Source organism: Mesoplodon densirostris, chromosome 20 (assembly GCF_025265405.1).
Source record: "Mesoplodon densirostris isolate mMesDen1 chromosome 20, mMesDen1 primary haplotype, whole genome shotgun sequence".
Classification (NCBI taxonomy): domain Eukaryota; kingdom Metazoa; phylum Chordata; class Mammalia; order Artiodactyla; family Ziphiidae; genus Mesoplodon; species Mesoplodon densirostris.
Genome location: NC_082680.1, coordinates 6,626,902 through 6,650,431, shown reverse-complemented (window position 1 = coordinate 6,650,431; position 23,530 = coordinate 6,626,902). Strand labels below are relative to the sequence as shown.

The 23,530-nt window shown below is 53.6% G+C and overlaps 1 protein-coding gene across 1 annotated transcript; it reads left to right on the top strand.

Moving 5' to 3' along the window:
* Nucleotides 1-346: 346 nt before the first annotated feature.
* On the top strand, nucleotides 347-22,517 carry XKR5 (XK related 5). The gene is made up of 7 exons (XM_060086150.1): nucleotides 347-404; nucleotides 2,613-2,796; nucleotides 9,959-10,143; nucleotides 10,934-11,143; nucleotides 12,913-13,082; nucleotides 17,333-17,444; nucleotides 21,388-22,517. Exons 1-7 carry the CDS (start codon nucleotides 347-349, stop codon nucleotides 22,515-22,517), a joined length of 2,049 nt encoding a protein of 682 aa, XP_059942133.1.
* The last annotated feature ends 1,013 nt before the right edge of the window (nucleotides 22,518-23,530 follow it).

Here is a 23,530-nt window from a genome sequence, read left to right as displayed (position 1 = left end):
CTGACCACCGACCTGCGGTCCTAAGGTTCACGTAGTACTTTTCCAGGGCCCGTTATAAGGTTGGGGGACGGCAGAGGAACCGCTTCTGCGCACATCTAGAAGCCGGGTGTAATCGGTACTTTCCTTGCTTAGGAAGCAGACAGCGCAACTCTGCCCCGCTCCCTGCCTCCCTCCGACCCGTCTAGTTACTCGGGAAAACCCAGGACGAGACGCTCCGCGCCTAAAGGCTCCGCCGAAATGCATCCTGCAGTCGGGTCTCTGGCCGGAACACTCCCCGACTCGGGGCGGCCGGAGGGGAAGGGGCGGGGGCCCGGGAGGCAGGCCAGCGGCGCGGCGGGCGCGGAGGATGCACGCGGGGGTCCTGGGCCTCTCCGCCCTGCTGCTGGCGGCCGAGCAGAGCGCGCGTGAGTGCCGGGCAGGCCATGCTCACCCCTCCGACCCACCCTGACGCCCGGGGACCCACACGCCACCCCGGCCACGGCGGCGGCCTCTCCCCGCCTGCGCCCAGCACTGCGCGCCAGTGCACGCATGGTGGCACCCCAGCTGCCCAGTCCCTGTTAGATCCCCGCGAATGTACGACCCTCCCGGGGATGCGTGATTGCCCCCGAGGATGAATGCCGCGCCCCCTCCGCCCCCGCATGCATGGTCCCCGTGTATCCGAGGCCCCTCCGCGGCGGCTGCACGATCCTGCCCCCTCCCCCTCGCATGCATGGTCCCCGTGTATCCGAGGCCCCTCCGCGGCGAGTGCACGATCCTCCCTCCTCCCCCTTGCATGCATGGTCCCCTTGTATCTGAGGCCCCTCCGCGGCGGCTGCACGATCCTGCCCCCTCCCCCTCGCATGCATGGTCCCCGTGTATCTGAGGCCCCTCCGCGGCGGGTGCACGATCCTCCCTCCTCCCCCTTGCATGCATGGTCCCCGTGTATCCGAGGCCCCTGCGCGGCGGGTGCACGATCCTGCCCCCTCCCCCTTGCATGCATGGTCCCGGTGTATCTGAGGCCCCTCCGTGGCGGGTGCACGATCCTCCCTCCTGCCCCTCCAGCGGGTGCGTGATCCTCTGCAGGAGTCGCGGCACACGTGCCCCCCACCCCCTTTCCCTCCAGAAAGGCCTCCAGGACTCGGCAAAGTGCTGCAGGTGCCCGAGGCGCTGCACGCGGGCCTGGGGGCGCCCTGCTCTCCCCACTACCCGGCCGGCCTGGGAGTCTGGGCGGCGGGGGAAGCCGCTTGGGGCCAGGTTGTGGTGGGACTGGGCTCGGCTTCCGCGGAGCTCTGGAGGGAGGACCGTCTACAGCCGGGCCGGAGGCGGCGGGCGCGGGACGCCCTGGTCGCGTAGGGAGAGCGGTCCGCCGGCCGAGGCGGGGCCAGAGGGCGGAGCGGTTCAGCGCTTTTCCAGTTTGAACTTGTAACTCCTTCGGTGCCGGAGCGGAGGCCTCCGCCCGCTGCCGCCCGGCTCCCTGCAGCCGCTTCTTCCTCGCGGGGCCCCCGCAGATGAGGGGAGGGGTGGGGGGAGTGGAATGAATGGGGCTTCAGCATCCAGACCCCCCAGCGTTCCTCGCCACTCCCCAGCTCGCAGGCACTTGGGGACCCCGGCGGGCGCTGGCTCTACACTTTATCCTGGGAGGGAGTTGCCCCCGCGCCGCGTCGGAGGGTCCCTTGTTTGAACCGCGGTCCACGAAGGCCCCCCGGGGTCGTCCCCGCCATGAGGTTTCAGAGGCGCCCAGAGGAGGTCCCAGGTTGAGATCGGCTGCAAAGCTCCGGGGTCCAGCGCCGCCACTGAGCAGGGCTAAGATGAGACAGGACCCCGGGTCTCAGCACCCACCGCAGGTGGCCCCGCGGACGTGGGTTCCTCCTTCCCTCCCAGCTCGGAACGCCTGGGCCTCAGCGTTCCTCAGACTGGTCAGGGCGGTGACTCCCCCAGAGGCTTCTGGTGCCTGGGGCTCCTGGTTTGCCTTGTGTGCCAGGTGATTAGAGCAAGAGACAGAGCCTGGGCACCAAGGAATGGCTGCCCAAGCCCCGGCTTCTCGGGGAGCCTGCAGGGTTCCCGTCTGTACCTGGGGCAGCGCTCTCTTACCGCTGCAGTTCACAGCTTTATGTGCCCATAAATCCATGTTAAACCCTAACACTGGGAAACCCAAGCAGTAGGCCTGTAAAACAATTACTGTGAGTCCCGAGCACCTACTAGGACTGGACGGAGGTAAGCACCCACCTCTACTGTCATTCATCAGGGAGGGCAGATCCTAACCTAGATTTATCAAGCCGTTTCCATTCCCTGACCCTATCCTACAACCCTCAAAAATAAAATAAATGAAGCCGTCCCCAGAGAGGAGGTTTTACATTGTTGAGCCCATACTAAATGCCAGGTGTTTTTTTTTTTTTTTTTTTTTTGCATGCGATCCAACAGTCCCTTTGTACAACCATGGTGTCTGGGCCTTTGGGATCCTTTGGGAAGCTCTGGCGCTTTCATTCGACCTCATTCTGGTCTAGACTGCCCGCAGGCTCTGCCCACTCCAAGCCAGGTGTAGCAGGCAGCACTGCTGGCCGTAGGGACACAGCGTTGGCTGGTCCCTCCCTCCTGCCTTCCACTAACCCTCTGGTCCTTCCTCTGGTCCCCAGGCCTCTGCACCGTGGTTTACTACTTCACCACAGGCCGGCTCCTCTGGGGGTGGCTGGCCCTCTCTGTGCTACTGCCTGGCTTCTTGGTGCAGGGCCTGAGCTACCTTTGGTTCCGAGAAGATGGACATCAAAGTCACTGCTCGTTGGTGGTGCTACACCTCCTCCAGCTTGGCGTGTGGAAGCGGTAAGTCAGCTCCTTTCAACCCTGAAGCGTCATTTCACACGTGCGATAGGAGGGTTCTTCTGAGCATACATATTCCATCCTTAGGGTCACAAAAGTGCAGGCTTGGGAGAATGTTCGAAGCCACCTCTTTGAACATTTGCTCTGATATTGGTCACCTCACCGAGCCTGAACTTCCTTGAGCATCCTCAAGGGGCTCCTACCAGAAGGAGCCGTGACCCTTCAAAAGCTTTTTCTTGACTTGGGCCAAATCCTATGTGCTCTTGTTTCATTCAGTTGGTCTCGCCTTTAGAGCCATGGCAAGTGACTCAGTTAGGGCCTGTCCATGTAAACACCTACTCCCTGACTCCAGGAGGGTGACAGATTTAAGCAGACTCAGCAGTGGGGTTGGCCTGGTAACATTTGCATTAAGCTTTTATTGCAAGAAGAAGCCATTTGGGTGCCAGGGCCAAATGTTTCCATAAAAAAGCATCCTGGACAGGCCTAGTGCTCAGCAGGCTCGCCTTTGGTCCAGCAGTGCAGGTAAGTTGCTATTTTCCCTGGGATACCTGGATTCCTGGAGGGTCAGGGGAGGTGCAGCAGTGAGCTTACACGGGGGCAAATTTCAGCTCTCAGCTGCCTCATAATCCCATAGAGTTGCCAGGAATTTTAAAAGGGAGAAAACTGGGAGATCGGCTCGGTGATGGCCTCCGGCTCAAGAGCACATGAACTTGTAGACGCTGAGGAGAGAAAGGCTATCAGGAGTCACGGCCAAGTCTCAGATCTCGGGCTGTGCTGCTGGCTGTTCTGGGTGGTTTATGCCTTCAAGCCATGCCCAAGGCTTTCTTTGGAGTCGCTGAAGTGAGTTTTCTGATTTCCCAGTCTCAGGAGGGAATGAATCTCAGCTTGGAGGCAGAGGGTACTTCTGATAAGACATCACCCAACCACCCGAATTTCTCTGGGTCCCTCGGAGCTGGAACCCTACATCTGTAAAGGCACCAGAAGCAGTTTCAGCTACAGCAATTTTGCCTAAAGCTGAGCCTTTGTGTTCAAGCCATGTGGTTCCTCTGAAACGATAGGACTCTGACCAGTGGGAAGAGAGCAGAGGTGGCTTTCCTGTTGGACTCAGGGAGGATCGGAGCCTGTACTGGGCGCTACCCACATGTGCTGACCCTTCTGTCTGCCCAACTTGGTATGAAAACCATTAAGGGCTCAGGTCCTTCCAGGGACCACGTGGTACGTCATAGTCATCAAGTTTGCGACCTCATTGAAAAAGAAGGAATCAACTCTCCCCTAAGCAAACATGTCATAGCTCAAAAGAAGACTGAAGTCAGGGCCAGTCACTTGAGAGAAGCCTCCTGAATAACTGTCAGATAAATCTGTCTTCTGGGGCTCCGTGGGGACCCTTGGTCCCATTTGATCCAGTGCCTTCTTCAGAGATGGGGCAGCGTCAGGCTCGCATGTATCCACCTCCATGCTGCTGTCCAACACTGACCCCTGCTCATCTTCCCCAAATTTCTCAGATGATGCCATGACTACTAAATATATATTTTTTAAAAAACTAAAATGGGTAAATGAAGAGAGACAGGAAAATTAGAAATTAGGAAAAACAACTAGTCATCTATATCTCTTCTTATTTAAAAAAAGAAGTTAGTGGGACTTCCCTGGCAGTCCAGTGTTTAAGACTGCACTCCCACTGCAGGGGACACAGGTTTGATCCCTGGTCAGGGAACTAAGATTCCATATGCTACTCTGTGCGGCCAAAAAAAAAAAAAAAAGTTAAGGTGACTAAAAATATATATGTATAATTTAAAAGGACAAAAAAAAAAAGGCAAGAAAAAAGAAAAGAAGTGAGAAAAGCCAGGAAACGGAAGGGAATGTCGGAAAAGAAGATAACGCCAGAAAACGCACAATTACTCTTGCTCACCGTGAACCACAAATTTGTCTCTCAGTTTTGTAACAAGCATAAGAAGCTACATGGTTTGCAATGCTTGTGTGATAGAAAATAAACCAAACAAATGGAAATCTGCTTCCTTAGAAGAAAACTTTGAAAGTCAAAGTAGAAAACAAGAAATCTATTCCTTATCCTGCAACCAGCTTACTGGCCTTTCACAAAGAAGACACTGGGTAATGGAGTGTCTTTCAGCACATCCACACGGAACTTTGCTAGACTGATTCCCAGTCAGGGCCAGCAAAGAAGCCGCTCAGAAAACTGCAGTTCAGCGAAAGCACCTGTAGGAGGAGCCAAAACAATTCTGTTTGCACAGCCCTATACAAATAGCATTTAAAAAAGGGGTCGTGGGCTTTCCTGGTGGCACAGTGGTTGAGAGTCCACCTGCCGATGCAGGGGACATGGGTTCGTGCCCCGGTCCGGGAAGAACCCACATGCCACAGAGCGGCTGGGCCCGTGAACCATGACCGCTGAGCCTGCGTGTCTGGAGCCTTTGCCCCGCAATGGGAGAGGCCACAACAGTGAGAAGCCCGCGTACAGAAAAAAATAAATAAAAAATAAAAAAGAGGTCGTAACGTAATGCAGAAGAATCTACTGACAACAAAAAACCAATTAAACGCAAACTTCATGAAATGGCATTGTAAAAAATGCAAGGACTTAAAACATAAATGTAGGGCTTCCCTGGTGGCGCAGTGGTTGAGAATCCACCTGCCAATGCAGGGGACAGGGGTTCGAGCCCTGGTCCGGGAAGATCCCACATGCTGTGGTGCAACTACAACTAAGCCCGTGCGCCACAACTACTGAGCCTGCGCTCTCGAGCCCACGAGCCACAACTACTGAGCCCACGAGCCACGACTACTGATCCTGCTCTCTAGAGCCCACGAGCCACGACTACTGAGCCCGCACGCCTAGAGCCCATGCTCCACAACAAGAGAAGCCACTGCAATGAGAAGCTCGTGCAACACAAGCAAGAGTAGCCCCCGCTCGCAGCAACTAGAGAAAGCCCCTGGGCAGCAACGAAGACCCAATACAGCCAAAAATAAATAAATTTTTTAAAAAAACAAAAAAAAAAAAACCCCAGGAAACAAGTGTTAGCAAGGATGTGGAGAAATTGGAACCCTTGCACACCGTCGGTAGAAATGTAAAATGGTGCAGCCACTGTGGAAAACAGAATGGTAGTCCCTCAAAAAATTAAACATGGAAGTACCATATAATCCAGCAATTCCACTTCTGGGTATATATCCAAACAAGTTGAAAGCAGGATCTGGAAGAGATCTTTGTACACCCATGTTCCTAGCAGCATTACTTACAGTAGCCAAAACATGAAGCAACCCAAGTGTCTATTAACAGATGAATGGATAAGCAAAATGTGGTCTGTACATACAATGGAAAAAAAGAATGAAATTCTGTAATATGCTACAACGTGGATGAATCTGGAGGACATGATGCAGTAAGCCATGCAATAAGACAAATATATAATTCCACTTACATGCGGCACCTAGAGTAGTCAAGTTCATAGAGTCAAGTTCATAGAGACAGAAAGTAGGAGGGGGGGTGCCAGGGGCCGGGGGAGGAGGGAACGGGACTTATTGATTAATGGGGACAGAGTTTCAGTTTTACAAGATGAAAAGAGTTACAGAGCACGATGGTGGTGATGGTTGCACACCATTATGAATTATTGCAAATTGTCAATAATCTATTAAATGATGAAATTTAAATTATTAATGTCACTGAACTGTACTCATAAAATGGTAAAGATGGTACGTTTTATGTTATGTGCATTTTACCGCGATTTTAAAAAGTTGAAAAAAATGTACAGTCCTAGCGGAAACCTCAACTGTTCACTGTCTCAGCTTTCACGTCACCATAAAGTGTTAAGATGGAGAGAAGTATCACTAATTCTTCACCTTGTGGGGCTATGATAGACTATTCCAGGTGAAGCGGATAAGTTTGGCTTTTTTTTTTTTTTTTTTTTTTTTTTTTTTTTGTGGTACGCGGGCCTCTCACTGTTGTGGCTTCTCCCGTTGCGGAGCACAGGCTCCGGACGCGCAGGCTCAGCGGCCATGGCTCACGGGCCCAGCCGCTCCGCGGCATGTGGGATCCTCCCGGACCGGGGCACGAACCCGTGTCCCCTGCATCGGCAGGCGGACTCCCAACCACTGCGCCACCAGGGAAGCCCAAGTTTGGTTTTTTATTTAAGCCGTTCAGTGGAGCTTGCTGAGAAACATCATCCCAAAGACCAGGTTAGTTTAATTAAACGTGTTAACAAACGTCAATTTTTAGTGCATGTTGTTCTTAATGCAACTAGAAATCTTAGACCATCATCAACACAGCTCAGTACGCTCGGTATTTATTCGTTCATGTTTACTAACCTTGTGTGACCAAAGGGGCTGGAGACACGTGATTAAGACACAGTCTGAGGCCAAATCGGGAACAAAGCTGGAACAGTGAATTAGAAGAAGAGAGAGAAGTTCACAGGATGCTGGGAGCCCCCAGGTTTGCCACGGTGCATCCCTGGACCAGCGACGTCTTCGTCACCCGAAACTCGTTAAAAATGCAAATTCTCAAGCTTCACCGGGACCCACCTGGCATCACGGCAAACTCCTAATTCTCCAAACGCTTCTGTTTCATCAGAAATTCTAGGCCTGGGGCCGGGCAACCTGTCTTTAAACAGCCCACCTGGTGACTCTGATGCTGCTCACGTTTGGAACCGCCGTCCGGACACAGGGGCCGTCGTGTGAGGGCTGAAGGATGAGGTGGACTTGGATGCAGGTGGGGGGGGAGGTACTTCTGACCCCGGCAACAGCAAAGCCGCTGCAGAAAGACGTGCTGGAAGTGCTGGTTTGGGAAAACTAGAAGTCTGTTGCGCCGTGAGTGCAGGGTAAGGATTTTCCGGACAAGAGCAATGTGGATGGAGACAGATTGGGCTGGACCATGAAGGAACTTGTCCACCAGGTAAGGGGCTTGAGAGCCACTGGAAAGGTTTAAGCAAAGGAGTAACCTGGTCAGGTAAGGTCCTTAGAGACAGCACAGCAAAGGAACTGAGAAGGGAGAGTCCACGGGTCAGGCCAGAAATCCGGGCAGGAGCTGGTGAGGACCTGGAAGGAGAGCATCCATTCCCACCTCCGCCCTCCTCCCCCCACTCCCCGCCCCGTACCTCCGCTTTCACCTGGGCCCCCCGAACCCCGCTAACCAGGGATCTCAGCCTGAGTCCCTCCCCCTGCAGCAGGTTCCAGAAACACGATTCAGAAAACCAGGTGAATCGCATTCCCACTGGTTCTCCGTTTCCCACTGGTCCAGAAGGGACACCCAACTCCTGAGCTGGGCCAGAAGAGGCCTCCGCTGTCCAGCCCCAGGAAGGACCACCTTCTCCTGCCCCCCCGACGCCGCCGTGCTCCCTCAGGCTTTGTCCCTGTCCTGAGTATGCCCGTCCCTCCTTTCCCTGAATATGTTTTCCTCTCTCCCCGGGACCCCTTCCGCCCCGCTCGTTTTCACACGTCTTTCTTCCTGCTTAAAACTTTTTGCGTGTGTATGGCTTTCTTTCCACAACTGAATCTTGGGCTTCCGGAGGTCTTCAATTTTGTTTGCAGCCTCTGCAGTCTCCAGCAGGTGGGAGCAGCCCAATAAAGATGCACATGAAATGAATGGAGGAGGCTGGGAGGGTAGGAAGGGAAATAGGCACGTCCCCAGAATGGAGGATTCAGGACTGAAAGGGAAGCTACCGTATTCAGCTTCATATCCTTTTTTTTTTTAAATAAATTTATTTATTTTTGGCTGCGTTGGGTCTTCGTTGCTGCGCGCAGGCTTTCTCTAGTCACGGCAAGCGGGGGCTACTCTTCGTTGCGGTGCGCAGGCTTCTCATTTCAGTGGCTTCTCTTGTTGCAGAGCACGGGCTCTAGGCGCACGGGCTTCAGTAGTTGTGGCACATGGGCTCAGTAGTTGTGGCTCGCGGGCTCTAGAGCGCAGGCTCAGTAGTTGTGACGCACAGGCTCAGTAGTTGTGGCTCGCGGGCTCTAGAGCTCAGGCTCAGTAGTTGTGGTGCACGGGCTTAGCTGCTCCGCAGCATGTGGGATCCTCCGGGACCAGGGCTCGAACCCGTGTCCCCTGCCTTGGCAGGCAGATTCTTAACCACTGCGCCACCAGGGAAGCCCCATATGCTTTTTCTTAACATTATATTTGGGTCAGAGATCACGGCTTCAAAGACTCAGTAAGAAATCAGTTCACTCCAGGACCCAAATCATGAAAGAGGAAAGCTGTCTTTCTTACGTGTCTTTCCTGGGCCCTGTGTACCCTGAACAAAGCCATTTCAAAGAGGACCCCCTTCTGCTCTGGCCGTAGAAATGTTGGCTGGAGATCAGAGCGGGGTGCGTTCGGGGTAACTTGAAAGGCACACCCAGCTCTCTTTCAGGAGTCGGTAAATTAAAACAATTCCCAGTTTTTCTGAACTTGAACAGGACAGAAGTTCACAATTGCACGTGGACTTGGCAGGCACGCCAGCCCCTGCTGCAGGCAGGTGTAGGGGTCACCGCGTTCCTGCTTCTGGACACGTGAGTGGGAAACTGCTGTGAAAACCCGAAGTCCCCAGAGCCCACACGTGCCTGGGGAACGGTGTCGTTTTTATACGTGCACGACCCTCCTGGGGGCGCGGGACAGCGACCCGTGGCACCTCCAGACGGCTTTCATAAGATGGAAGCATCAGAAAGGTTTCTAGGGTGGGTTTTGGGGGAAGTAGAATGAAACAGGTGCATTTCCTCCTTTTTCTTCTGTTGCACTGACTCCCTTTCCTGGATGTGTGTCCCTGCAGCCGGGGCAGCCCGTCCTTGCACACCCCACAATGGCACCCTGACCTTCCTGCTGTCCAGCGGAAGTGGATTCATTCCCATCCCGAGAGGCCCTGGGGCCGGGGAGGTAGTTCAGGGTTAGCTCTAAACTTTGCAGGGCTCAGAGAGAGCCCACAGCAAGCCTGTGTGGCCCAGGCTCCCAGCCTAGCACCCCTTCCACGTGTGGCCAGAGTGTGTTCCGCTGGCCGGGCCTTGCTGGGCAAGGTCACCTGCTGCAGCACTTGGGTCAGACGTGCCACCTTCACTCTGGAGTCAGAGCTCAGGGACTTGGGGTGTAGATGTGATCGGTTAAACCCTGGAAAGCTATCGGTCTCTACGCGATAAGCCAGAGAAGGAGGTTCCTGTTTAAGCTATCACGGTGTGGTTCTGAGTCCTGGGCTCTCCTCTTCCTCAGGCACTGGGACGCCGTGGCCCCTGTTCTCCGGAAGAAAGGGGAGGCCTCCCCCTGGGGCCAGCTGCGGATGCAGGAGGCCGACCTGTCCGCCCTGCGCCTCCTGGAAGCCCTGCTGCAGGTCGGGCCCCACCTGCTGCTTCAAACATACGTCTTTCTGGCCTCGGACTTCACTGGTATCGTGCCGGGTGAGTGTCTCCTACCACTGACCTCAGACCGTCCGACTTCTCAAGGGGGACAGAAAGAAATGCCTTCTTTAGCAAAACCCGGCAACCTAAGATTTCCTGTTTGAGAGAATTAAGACAGCCAAGGGAATGGTTAATAGTGGCTTTTGTTTGGGGCGCTGAGTTCCCGGGGGTGGGCTTCCTTCATGGGGCTCAGTCCATGGGACAGAAATTGCAGAGAGTCAGATGACCCTGAAAGCACCTTGGGAAGGTACCACGTGCTGCTTCTTGCGAAATCAGTGTGTCTGTTTCTCACGGGCCTAACTCTGTGCAGCCTGAGCCTCACACCTCGAGATCCATGGAAACAGAGCAGCTCAGGCCCCAGCAGTCGTGCATCTTCTGCCGGCTCTCACTCCGGGGTGCAGGCTCTCTCCTGTGGGCCTGGAACCATTTCATGTCCTGGTCTCATTTCTCTGATGAAACCTCCTTTATGTGGATTGGATGGCAAAGTGCGTTTGGGATGAAATAGCACGTTCAGGCCGTTAGGATCTGCTTCGTCATAAACCAGAGGTGCTTGAGGAGCAGTGACTGGGATGCTTTTCTTAAAGGGTGAACACAGAGAGCCCAGCCCACCTGAGGGCACAAGCACCCATGGGCTAAGCAGAGGACACCTCTCCTGCACGTCCTCATTTCTTCAGAGTGGAGAAAGACGTGCGTGTGTGCCCGGAGGTGACGATGCCCTCTGAGAAGTCAGGTTTTGTTAGGGGTTAGACGTCCTGTAAACACGAGGTTGTCCTGTCCGCTTCGCTCGCAGGGATCAGTGCTCTGTGCTCCTGGTCCGTGCTGTCCTGGGCCCTGGTGTGCTATGCTCGTGCCATGGGCTCCGTGAAGCCGGGTCACCTCTCCATGCCGTGGACGGCCCTCGGCTGCCAGCTGCTCTGGAGGATGGGCATGGTGGGAGCCCGCGTTCTGAGTCTGGTTCTGTTCTTCCAAGTTTACCGCGTCTGGGTTCTGGTTGTTGCAGGTGAGCTGAGCGTACATTCCGACTGTCTATTGCTGCCTGACAAGCCACCCCGAACTTAATGCCTTAAAAGAACCATTCATGGGGCTTCCCTGGTGGCGCAGTGGTCGGGAGTCCGCCTGCCGATGCAGGGGACACGGGTTCGTGCCCCAGTCCGGGAAGATCCCACATGCCGCGGAGTGGCTGGGCCCGTGAGCCATGGCCGCTGAGCCTGCACGTCTGGAGCCTGTGCTCCGCAACGGGAGAGGCCGCAACAGTGGGAGGCCCACGTACCGCAAAAAAAAAAAAAGAACCATTCATGACCAACAGCCCCGGTTCTGAGGGCTGACTGGGCTCCGCTGGGGGTTCTTGCCTGGGGCAGGGCGTCCTCGCACCATCGCAGTAGGTTAGCAGGTGTCTGGATCCATAGGGAGGCTCCACTGGGCTGGCTGTACAGACGTCTGGCACCCAGGGCTCCTCCGCCCTTTCTCTCCGGCAAAGTCATCTGGGTTCGGACATGTCAGCTGAGCATTCCAAGAGAAAGGGGGTGGAAACTGCCAGTCCTCTTCAAACTGGCCCGGAACTGGATCAGCATGGCTTCTGCTGTATTCTGCCTGGCAAAGCGGTCTCGGCCAGCCCAAGTTCAAGAATGTGGAGGAATAGATTGAGCCCTTGAGTGTCCAGGGAGAGGAGGAATGCATGGAGGGTCTCTTTGGAGATACGCATCCACAGCTCAGAGAGCCCAGCCCTCAAAGGACCAGCCGCCCCAGAGCACAGCTTTAGCTGCTGTGAGGGCTCCACATTCTGTCTCGTGGGCTGAAAATCCTTAGTAAAACTGACACTGAAACGGGAGGGAGGCACAGGTCCCACGTGCCCTGACGCAATACAGAAACGTGCAGGACATACTGTGCTGTCGCTCATAGCCTCCCAAAGCCCCCCATGTTATTCAAATGCTGAGTTTTAGCCATCTTCTCTGTTTCAAACAGGACATCTCCACTGAATCCTAAGCCCCCCTCAGCCCTCAGTCTAGCCGCACCTGATTTGACCAGTGATGACAGGGAGTCTGCCTGACGATGCAGGATGCCTGCAGGGGGCCTGTGTGTCCCTGCCCAGTGAGGAATCTCTTCCGGTCATCAGGGAACACCCTCTACAAGAAGGAACCAGAAACACTGAGAGATATTTAGACTTGAGCCTAGAACAAGCAGGGATACATTTATTGGCAGAAAGCAGAAGTCTGTGAAAGAAATTGTGTTCCTAATGAGACGTTAGCTTTTTTAAATTCGTTTTTTAAAAAAATTTCAGTTCAAACTCCAGTATGACGTTATTCCTCCTAAACTATAGGAACAAATATTACAGCTGGACTGCGTACAGATGTTTCCTTTGGATGTGGAGGTTTTTAGCCCTTCGAGCAGGGATTAAAAAAACAGTGAGCGATCCGTTTCGTCACTGGCTCTTTAAACAGTTTCTGGAACTAAAAAGGCCTAAGTACGCAATATTTAGTGAGTGTTACTGAAGCTAGTTTTTGTTTGCTCATCCCCAGATCAGGTCAGCTACCCTTTATGAGGATCCAGTGAGATAATACTTGCAAAAATGAAAAGTGTGGGTTTCCTGTGCCCCTTGAATCTCTTCTGGGTTTTCATTTGTTTTCTTGGGTGCCGAGTCAGATGCAGTCAGAACAGAGAGGAGGGCTACAGGCCCTGGTTTCCGAGTTCCTGCCCTCCCCCCTCCCCGTCTCCTCCCTCAGCCCCCCACCCCACCCCGAGGACCCTGACTTCCGAGGCCGCTCTCTGCAGGTGCCCACTGGCTGGTGATGACGTTCTGGCTCGTGGCTCAGCAGAGTGACATCGTGGACAGCACCTGCCACTGGAGGCTGTTCAACCTGCTCATGGGTGCCATGTACATCCTCTGTTACCTCAACTTCTGGGACAGCCCTTCCCGAAGCCGGATGGCCACGTTCTACACGGCAAGTGGTGATGACGGGCTTGTTGAATCCCAGCTTTTACTGTATACGTAGAATGTGTGCGTGCATGCGTGTGTGTGTGTGTGTGCATGTGTGCACTTGTGCACACATATCTATTAAGAAGGAATAGCTTAATTTTAGGAAAATTTCTAAAGGGAATTATAGTCTTGAACAGAGATGATGGGCTCTGAAAATAGCAACCTGACGTCCAGTCGTTTCCCCGTAGTTACTGTGGCGCCTTTGGCGATGTTTTTCAGCCACCCTCTACGTCAGCCCATCTGAAAAATACAGTCACAGTTCTATTCTGTGTCATATACACGATGCCCTTGTTAATCAGCTCAATCACTGAGTTACAGCTGTGGTCCTAGATGTGTGAGAAACACAAAGATGACGTAATGCCTGTCTGCAGGCTGCTTCTGGTCCCCTGGAGGAGATAAACTTCTACCCAAACAAGTTTTAAAAAGAGGCAGAATGTGGACAAATGCTGGCAGAGAAAGCAGCGTCTGAATCTCACAGGAGTGTCACTTCCCACTGGGATGACCAGGGACACTTTTGATGAGAAGGGGTAAGTTGAACTGCATTGCAAACGGCAAAGGAGAGAGGACCAGCCAGGGCTTCGGAGCACAGGCTTTGGAATCAGACGGGCTGACGTGGGACCCTGGCTGTGCCACTAACTGTCACCAAATGACGTGGCCAAGAATTTAAACTCTCTGGACCTATTTTTTCATCAGCACATCAGGACATAGCCACCCACCTCTCGGTGTCCCTGTGACAGTGATGTAAGACCTACCTGCTTTTCAGGGTCCCTGAGAAGATTAAATAATAAACAACTTGGGCTGAAATAACCAACAAATAGTGGCTGTTACTAATACAAAAAGTTGAAGAGACTTTCAGGGGTGCAGGCGCTCCAGGGTGGAGCAGGGAGCAAAGAGAAGAGCCTGGAGGTGCAGCTCATGTCCAGCAGCAGGTGGGTGGCATTGGTCACCTCCTGGCTTTAGGAGAGCACCGTAGAGCTTGGTGACCCCATAGGCCATGGGGCCCACAGACCAAAGAGGACCTGTGATGTTGAACGAGTCACAGAGCCCCACCAAGCCTCAGTTTCCACATCTGGAAACCGGGAGTAACAAGGCCCATCTCACTGCGGGGGGGTGAGGGCTGAGTGTGTGGCAGGGCCCCGCCCCCACGCACCGTGAATAAACCTGAGGGTCACCTTTCCATCGTCCATTTGCCGGAGCAGTGTGTTCATGTGCCAATGCCCATGGGCGCCCTGAGAAGCAGTACTACATAAGGAGACATTTCACAGTTGCTGCTTTTCTTTCTTTGTTTTTGTCACGTTCACACCCTTGTCCCAGGAGTTCTAGGGGCTGTTACATAAGGAAGGGAAACAAATGCTTAATTCTTTGCAGCTGTCCTAGTCACCGGCCCACTGAGTTCAGAGTAACTGAATAGGAAAAGACAGAACTTAGACGCTACGGAAGTTTCGAGCGTGGAGCAGCAAAGATGCAGAAGCACGATGCAGGCCACGGGGTGCGGGGACGCCATAGGAAAGCCAGCGTGGACGGTACCGAGTTAAACACACCCCGGACGCCAGTTGATGGCGACAAAAACAGATTCTATTAAGTCAGTCGCAACAAGGAAAGGGGTCCAGCGTGGACGGACCCCGACCTTAATTTTGCAGAGGCGACTGCATATTTTAAAGGGAGAATGGCGTGGGACAGCGTGGGCTTACGCAGAGTCGGGGAGTGAAGGGGTGTGGTCAGTGGGACCCACCATCTGGGGTGTTAGCTGGCAATTTCGGAATGAGAAACACACTTCCTGTCTCTTCACGACAGGAGGAAGTGTTTACACACCTTAGAGCAAGGAGCTCACGGGCTGGGAGAGTCGTCTCCTGGGATGTGTGGATTTCAGAGAGCTGGTCCTCAGGTCCTGGAGAAGACAGCTCTGGGTGGTAAAAGATGTACATTTCAAAGGGACAGAGGAAGGATTTATAATCGCAGACTTTCTAAGGTAGCGCCCCCTAAGAGGAGGTTCGGGGCCTATCTGCCTCTTACCAGATTTTGGCTGGAGTGAACGGTACATTTTCCTGGCAGCACTGAGCTTTCTTAGGCAGGGACTTAATTGCGGCTGGGGTCAGCCTGCTAGGGGTGCAGCCTTGAGCTGCTAGAAACTATGGTAGTGTTGGTTCGGGTCTCTTAATGTGCAGAGGTGGGCAAAATCGTTTCCGCTACGCGTCTGCAGTTTTTATAGGCCAAGGCTGAGGCCTCGTCCAGAAGAGGGCTTGGGGAGCCTGTCTGAGTCGTTGGGTCAAGAAGAGGGTCTTTGTCAATGGAAAGTCATTGCATTTGTCAGCGTTCTCCAGACAAACAGAACCAATGGGATATGTATGGAAGCGTAAGAGCAGATTTATTATAGGAATTCGCTCATGCAATTATGGAAGCTGAGAAGTCCCACGGTCTGCCATTCGCAAGCTGGAGAACCAGGAAAGCCCGTGGTAATTTAGTCCAAGTCCAGAAGACCAAGAACCAGGAGGTCGGTGTCCAAGGACAGGAGAAGATGGATGTCTCAGCTCAGGAAGAGAAGGAGAATTCCCTCTTCCTCTTTTTTGTTCTATTCGGACCCTCAACAGATTGGACGGAGCCCACCTGCATGGGTGAAGGTGACCTGTACTCAGACTACTGATTCAGATGCTAATCTCTTCCCAAAACACCCTCACGGGATACACCCAGAAGTAACGTGTTACCAGCATCTGAGCATCCCTTGACCCAGTCAAGTAGACACATAACATCAGCAGTCACAGTCCTTTTGGGGGCAGCCTGTAGGAAGATGACCCTGGACCGGAGAGTCAGGACACACTGTCAAGAGGACCGCTGCATTGTCAAGGAGTGGACACTCGACCCTGGGTGGAGGTGGGGCTGTTTCCGGGTGTGTTAGGGTGGATGGCAAGGCCTGATCTGCAGGTGAAACGGGTCACCCCGACAATGGTTGGGGGGAGAGACTGCAGTAGAACCCTGACAGGAAGTAGCAAGTTCAGAACTGTGAAATGGCGGTAAGGACAGGAAAAAGGAGATGGATTTTTTTTTCCACAGTCTGCACTACCAGTTTTTTTGTTTTGTTTTGTTTTGACATATACAAACTTAAGAGTTTGTATATGTCAAGAGGGCCAGACAGCTGAGGAGATGTGGTTGATTTAAGGAGAGAGGGCACCTCCAAGCTTTGCAGGCTGGGCTGCTGGGCAGTGCCATTTAGAACCAAAATAACACCTGCTGGACCCTTGAAACACAGCTGCCCAGAGCCTAAGGCACGGGGAGGTGGGTATTCTTAGGATTTTTAAGCAGCCCCTAATATTATTTTTTATTCTCTCCTTATTTGACCTTTCTAGAGTTAAAATGATGCCAGTGAATGGCTATGGCAGACCTTGGAAGACTTTTAGCATAATAGTATGACAATTCAGGGTTTTTAAAAAATGTCTCCTACACAGTGTTTAAATACATCATCTTTGAATTACATCCCGTTTATTTACTTATTTTAAGAAATATATTTTGTATTATATCGATATATTTTATATTAAAATATTTTTATATTAATTTATATTTATATCTAAAATTATTAGCTTTGGAAACCTTAGCTAACAAGCCTGCCTGGACGGGAGGTACGGAGAGCCTTCTGTAAGAGCTGCCCTTATTTCAGGCCAGGGAGGAGGGCTCCCTGCTCGGCCAGCACGCGTACCTCCCCTGCTGCCACCTGGTGGCCAGGGGCCAGATTTACCTTTAAAGAGGTAAATATTCGGAAAAAAATGCTGAAGTTGTTACGAAAGTGTGTTGTCTGGCTTACTGGAATTCAGTGTCACTGTGAGCTCTGCAGATACTTTTAATGACTGCATGGTAAAGCCAACAGGTGCCTACATGAGACTGTGGAACATATAAAGTAGGAAATAAAAGTCTCTGTCAGCCCCACCTGACTCACCAAAGGGAAACCCCCAGCCTTGAGAGCTGTGCCCTTACATTTCCAGTGCGTTTATGATTCTGCAGACATTTTAATGAGCTGCACGAGAACAGGGAGAGCCCCCCGTTGCTAGAGAGGCTCACTCGCCCCTGAGCCTGCTTCCAGGAGGGCCCCGCCAGCAGTGGGAGCCCCCGTGGGCACGAAGACAGAGCCCCCAGCCCTGAAGGGAGCTGCAGCAGATCGCAGGCCGGGAGCGTGCCGAGGCCGCCTGCACCCGGCCAAGCGTGCTGACTCTCCTGCTGCTGCCCTAGGTAATGCTGCTTGAGAACGTGGTCCTCGTGCTGCTGGCCACGGATTTTCTCCAGGGAGCGTCGTGGACCAGCCTGTGGACTGTAGCCGGAGTCTTGTCTGGATTTCTGATCGGTAAGACCCCACGTCTCCTTCCTAGCCCCTCCCTCCCTCCCCCAACTTGCTTCTTTACAATAAGCTTCTCCGAGGGTAGGAAACGGTGCTCAGAAGCAACTGGATGGAGACCAGGGAAGCTCCCTGCCCTGCGGGCGGCAAGGCCGCTCCCATCGGGGCACGAGACACCGGATCCGCCTCCGTCTGCCTTGCTTGGCTGTGCTCAGAGGAGCTGCTGGTGAGGCAGGGGCCGCCTCGGGGGTGGGACCCTCTCTGGCGCGCTGGCAGGGGTCAAGGCCGTAAGCTCCGGCTCTTTTCCCGGCATCGAGGCACTGGGTTCAGAGCGGGCAGAGCAGGGACCTTCCTGACTCCACACACGTGCGGTATCTCGACAAGAACCCTAGGAGCGGGGCTGAGCCTCCCCCAGCCTGGGGTGAGGCACAGGCGAGGTAAAGCGATGCCGCGAGGTCAGGCGGTCTGGGCGCCGCAGAGCCACGGGGCCTGGCGGTTGAAGATGATCCGTTACGGCTCGTGATGAGGGAACGGCTCCAAGGTCCACGCTGTGCCCACCACGCTGACCCGGCTCAGCAGGTCAGGTGTGAGCTCCTCTCCTGCACTTGGAAAATAACAGAAGACGCACCCCCGCCGCCGGCCTCCTCCCCGCACTCCTGCCTCAGCACGCGCTGGCCCGGTGATGGCGGTGCCTCGTTCTGCAGCCTTTGCCAGAGCTTCCAGGACAGCACCCGAAGGTTCCATGCGGGTCCTTGCGCTTCTGAAACACGGTCCAGGGCAGAGGCTTCTCCTGCTGTTTGCAGCAACTCGGGGCCCGAGCTCCTGCGCGTGCCCCAAGGCCTTGCCTCTGGCCACCCACGTCCCGGGCGGAGCGCGTGGGAGTCGGGGCACCACCGGGCAGCCCTGACCCCTGACGCAGGAGGATGGGTGGCTGGGAGTAGGGTCCTTTTACTGGCCAGCAGCCGGGGCTTGGACTGGCCCGTCGGGGTAGCACTGACCAGGGAGAGGAAACGCCCCGGAGCTTCCAGCCTTTGCAGACATGAAGAGACTCTTCCAGGGACGGAGCAGGTTCATAAACGTGGCCATAAAACAAGTATTCGAGGGCCACGAACCAGCGGTGGCCTTTAAGCTCGACCCCCTCCGTTGTCAGGAACCAAGGCTCGTTAGAGATGCCGGTGGCCAAGTCAGCTCTTCTCTTTCAAATTAAACTTTTACCTTTGAGATGATTGAAGTTTTCAGAAATAATACAGAGATCTCCACATCAATAAATGTTTTTTTAAAAACATTTTAGGGGCTTCCCTGCTGGCGCAGTGGTTGAGAGTCCGCCTGCCGATGCAGGGGACACGGGTTCCTGCCCCGGTCCGGGAAGATCCCACATGCCGCGGAGCGGCTGGGCCCGTGAGCCATGGCCGCTGAGCCTGCGCGTCCGGAGCCTGTGCTCCGCGGCGGGAGAGGCCACAACAGTGAGAGGCCCGCGTACTGCAAAAAAAAAAAAAAAAAAAAAAAAATTTTAAAGAGTGTAAAGTGAGAAATGATTCAAGGACGGCTAATGTGACTGGAGAGGCATGAAAATAATTCACCGAGAAGGTAACTTGAGAGTCGGATCTAGGAGGATGGATGGAAGGTATTACGGAAAAGAACAGGGAAAATTTTCAAAATTGTGCATGAAAGAGAGAGTTTGAAAGAGAGAGTAAAGAATAGAAGGAAGGAAGGACGGAAGGAAAGGTAGCAGGGAGGGACGGAGGGAGGGGAAAAAAGAACGCAGAGAGGTCCCTGCATCCCTCCCCAGTCCCCCCAGTGGTGGCTTCCCGCCAAACTACAAGCAGAACAGCAGAACCAGGATGCTGACGTGACACATTCAAGATGCAGAGAGAACTCTTCCGTGGCCATAAGGACCAGAAGGGTTAAAACCATATCCACTTCCTCTTATCTCCTCCTCCTCTGTAACCCCCAGCGACCGCTAACCTGTCCTCCATTTCTGTAATTTGGTCACTGCAACGATGTTATGCAACTGGAATTGTACAATGTGTGGCTTTGGGCATTGGTTTGGTGCACTGAGCACCATCCCCTGGCAGTTCTTCTGGGCCCTCGTGTGTATCAATGTCCCTTCCTTTGTTGCTGAGAACTGGTCCATGGTTTGGATGAAGCTCAGCGTGGCAACCACTGGCCTATTGTAGGACAGCTGGTTGGTCCTCTTTAAAGTAATAATATATATGCCAGGCGCTAGGGTGCAGGTAAGTGCCCAGGGTGCCCAGGCATGAAGCGGCCGGGCTCTCTCACGTGGCACTGGGTCTGGTGCTCCCGGCACTGCTCAAGCAATCCTTCCTGGGGGTGTAGGCACCATGACACTTGGGATGAAGGGACGGTGAAGCTGGGCAACCCAACCACTCATTCGGATTTTCCAGTTCTCACTGAGTCCTGTGAGCACAGCGGGGTCGGGAGTAAAAAGGTCCCCCCCACCAACCCAATCTGCTTTACACTCCAGTTGGAAAAGAGGTGTCTGACACCATTCCTAAAAGGTGTGGGGCTCCTGGGAGCTGCCATGCTGGGTACCCACCCAGTGTTGCTCCAAGGAGAAGATGTTTTCATTCTCTGGGTGTTGACCCAGGGCACAGGGAGCCGGGAGCCAGGTCCGAGGCTCGGCACCCAGGGTTCAGAAGGCCTGAGGGGCTCAGACAGAGCCCGGCCTGCTGGTCCTTCTCCCCGGCTTCCTGGGGCAGCCTGAACTCCTGATTCCCCTGTGGTGCTGGAGGGAGTCCTCAGTGGGAACATGGGGCATGGATTATAGTCAGTGGAGCACAGGCTTTAAAGCAGCAGCTCTGGCTGCCATCTTGAGCTCGCTTGATAAGCATTTATTGAGTACCTACTGCATACCAGCCTGGGGCTGCAACCAAGAACCCGGTGAAACACGCAGCCTCAAGGAAAGTCTACCTTCGCTGAACACATGTACCTGGGACTTGCAGGATGGAGGGAAAGGGGGTCAGCTCCCATTTCTTGGCCTCGGGTGACTCACTGTAGAAGGAGAGTGACAATACCTCCCTCACGCTGACTGGGAGAACTTGGAACAATGTATAGAAATGGCCGGAGCCGTGCCCCCTGCAGAAACAACACTCGGTCACATCCCATAGGAATTCTGTCTCCATTCCCCCAAAGATACTCTGAGAGGATGCAAGGGGACGCCTGTTAGGTTCCTTCTAGCTCCATCCTTGCTGCGATTTCCTGGCCCCTCCGATGCTCTCCCCCCTCGTCCCCCGCCTATGTCAGGTTTCATGCTGTTTATACCGGGCACCCTGAAACCAGGTGCTTGGTCCAGTACAACAGGAAGCTGGAAATAACGTGGGAGGATTACTGGAAAGCTCTGTTAAATGAATTATTGCCGCAGCCAACACTTCTGATCAAAATAAATGAACCTGACAACAAGGTGATTAAGATGTTTATGCACAAAGGAAGTATTGTTGCTGTTCATGGAAGTTCCTTGATACGAGGTTTTTGGTGCATATGTTTAACCTCTGCTTGGGTCTTGTTTTTGAAATGATTCCTTACCTCCCCCTCCCATCGCTTTGGAATCCATCAACCGGTGAGTAGATGGTTGACTTCTGAGTATCTGACCCAGTTTTCTGAAAGCAAAATGATCATTTCTACCAAACCTCTCTCTGTCTGTCTCTCACACATACACACACACATCCAGAGGACTCAGTTGGAGCATCCCTCAAGGAAGAAGTCATAGAATCCACCGGACTTAGACTTTGTTCTTAGATTTTCAAGTGTAGACACATTTGCAGCTTATGGGAGCTGGAAAAGACTTAAATTCCCCCCCAAATACCAAGTTCTGATGCTCCAATGAGTCCTGTTCTGGATCCCAAATTCCAGAACCTGGAATTCTGCAAACCACAGCGAGGACGCAGGACTTCAAAGAAGATAACCTTGTGCTCTTTTTCTTCTTCTTTTTCAGGCAGTGTCTCGCTGGTCATTTATTACAGCCTGCTACATCCTAAATCCACAGACATCTGGCAGGGCTTTGTAAGAAAGTCCTGTGGCATTGCAGGGGGTGATAAAGCAGAGGGAGACTCTCCTCCCCGGGCCTCAGCGCCAGCTGGGGAGGGGCCGGAGAGCCTGGGGACCTGCCAAGAGGAAAGTGATGTGCTAACAAGCCCGGGGAAGCCCCCCAGCCCACAGTGGGGTCCCCCACAGGCTGGGATGGAAAGCCAGGTGGCTGGGGAGGCCTCTTTTCTCAGCCATCATCACTGGCTATTGGTGAAGCTTGCCCTGAAGACGGGAAATGTGTCAAAGATCAACGCACTCTTTGGAGAAGACAATCCTGGCTTCTTTTGTTCCCCTCCATGGGGCTTGAGCCAACACTGCAACCAGGAGAGGAAGCCCCCATCCTCCCAACAAGAGCCCCCGTCGTCCCCCCACAACCCCCTAACCTCAGAGGAAGGCTCTGAGCTTCGAGTTGTCCCCAGAGCAGAGGCTGACGAAACTTCAAATTACGTCTCTTTTGCCAGCGATAATCATGACCAAACTCCTGCCCAGAAGCCGTCAGCTATGCAGCAGGAGGGCAGCCCAAAGGAAGGAGACGGGGCTGCTTCTGGGGTGCAGGGGAGGGGTGCAGGTGGGTGGCTGGGTGGAAGGGAAGGACAGGAGAGCTCCACACTCTACTTCAGTGCCACCACTGAAGGGGCCATGTTCTCACACCAAGACAGTGGGAGGGCAGCTCTAACGATGTCCCTCTCTGGGAGGAGATTGGGGGAGGGCAGCCCTGCCCAGCCCGCCTCACCTCTGCTGGCCGCCAAGCCCTTTCCCGCCACCATGGCCAACATCAGCCCCATCTTAGGCACTGGCCCAGGTAGAAGCTTCCACCCTAGTGGCAGAGCCCTGGGTGGCTCAGGGCATGGGGAGCAGCAGGAGTCCACGAGGGACCGGAACCATCCTGCCACTGCCGGCACACAGATGCCGTGGCCGAAGGTGAGCCCGAGGCCCGCCGTGGAGCCTTGCCTCACGTCCACCCCCAAGTCTGAGTCCACCCACAGGGACAGCAGCTGGGGGGAAAGGCTGAAGACCGAGACAAGTTTCTTCATCTGACCACAGTCACTGTGAGATGAAGCAACAGGCCAGCGAATCGAGCTGGTCATTGGTGTCGGGATAGGAGGAATCCCACTTCTGACACCTACACCCTTGCGTACATCACATCCCCTCTGGACCTCTGTCCACACAGCTAGAGAATGAGAGAACCGGATTAGATTAGATAAGATCCCCTGCAAACACCACATGCCACACATATACGTAGGAGTCATTCTCTAACACAGTGTAGAAGGTGGTAGAGATAAGGCTTCCAATCAAAATTGACTGCTTCCATTGACAAACTCTATGATCCTTTTGTGTCCCCCACTGTGGTTCCTAGGAAACTCAAAGGTAAAACCCAGAGTCCTATTTCGTTCTGGGTTTTCATGATACAGCTAGCTCCTGACACTGGTTATTAATCCAGTTTTTTTTAATGTATTTTAACTGCATTATTTTATGAAATTCCTTGGTAAACTTCAGGACATCTCAGGCCTCTGCCCAGTGGAAGCAGAGCCAGAGAAAAACCAGAGCTAGACAGGGTTAAAGTGGTGAAAACAGATTTTATTCAGCAGCTATTGCAATAGGAAAGAGACCTCAGTGTCAAACCAGCACAACTCTGAACTCACCGTGGACAAGTGGGGGTTTAAAGCCAAGGAGCAGGTGGAGTTTAGTGGATGGAAATTACTAAGAAGCAGCAGCGGGGTAAAGGGGGATTCTTGCTAAACTGACCTAACAGATTCTCGCTGAAGGCAGGCCAGGGAGGTCAGACATCACCTGCAGGGTGGAAAGGGGTGAGGAACCTGATCAGATATGGAAGGCGATCAGATATTGAGGGTGAGGGTTTCTGGTTAAAATGGACTTAACAGGATTCCTGCTAAAATTGGACAATGCAGGGAGGAATGTGGAAGTAGACTTGGTTGAAAAGTTCAAGGGAGCCTGAGCAGGGTTTGGTCAGGGAGAGACTCTGTCAGGAGGACGTGGAGAACGGCATCAGTGGCTCTGACCCGGGCAGGAGAAGAGCCTTGTCTCACCAG

Coding starts and splice junctions, on each gene's coding strand:
- XKR5 (XM_060086150.1), top strand. CDS start 347: ATGCACGCGGGGGTCCTGGGCCTCTCCGCCCTGCTGCTGGCGGCCGAG. Junction 11,144..12,912: donor CTGGGTTCTGGTTGTTGCAG/GTGAGCTGAGCG, acceptor CGCTCTCTGCAG/GTGCCCACTGGCTGGTGATG. Junction 17,445..21,387: donor CTTGTCTGGATTTCTGATCG/GTAAGACCCCAC, acceptor CTTCTTTTTCAG/GCAGTGTCTCGCTGGTCATT.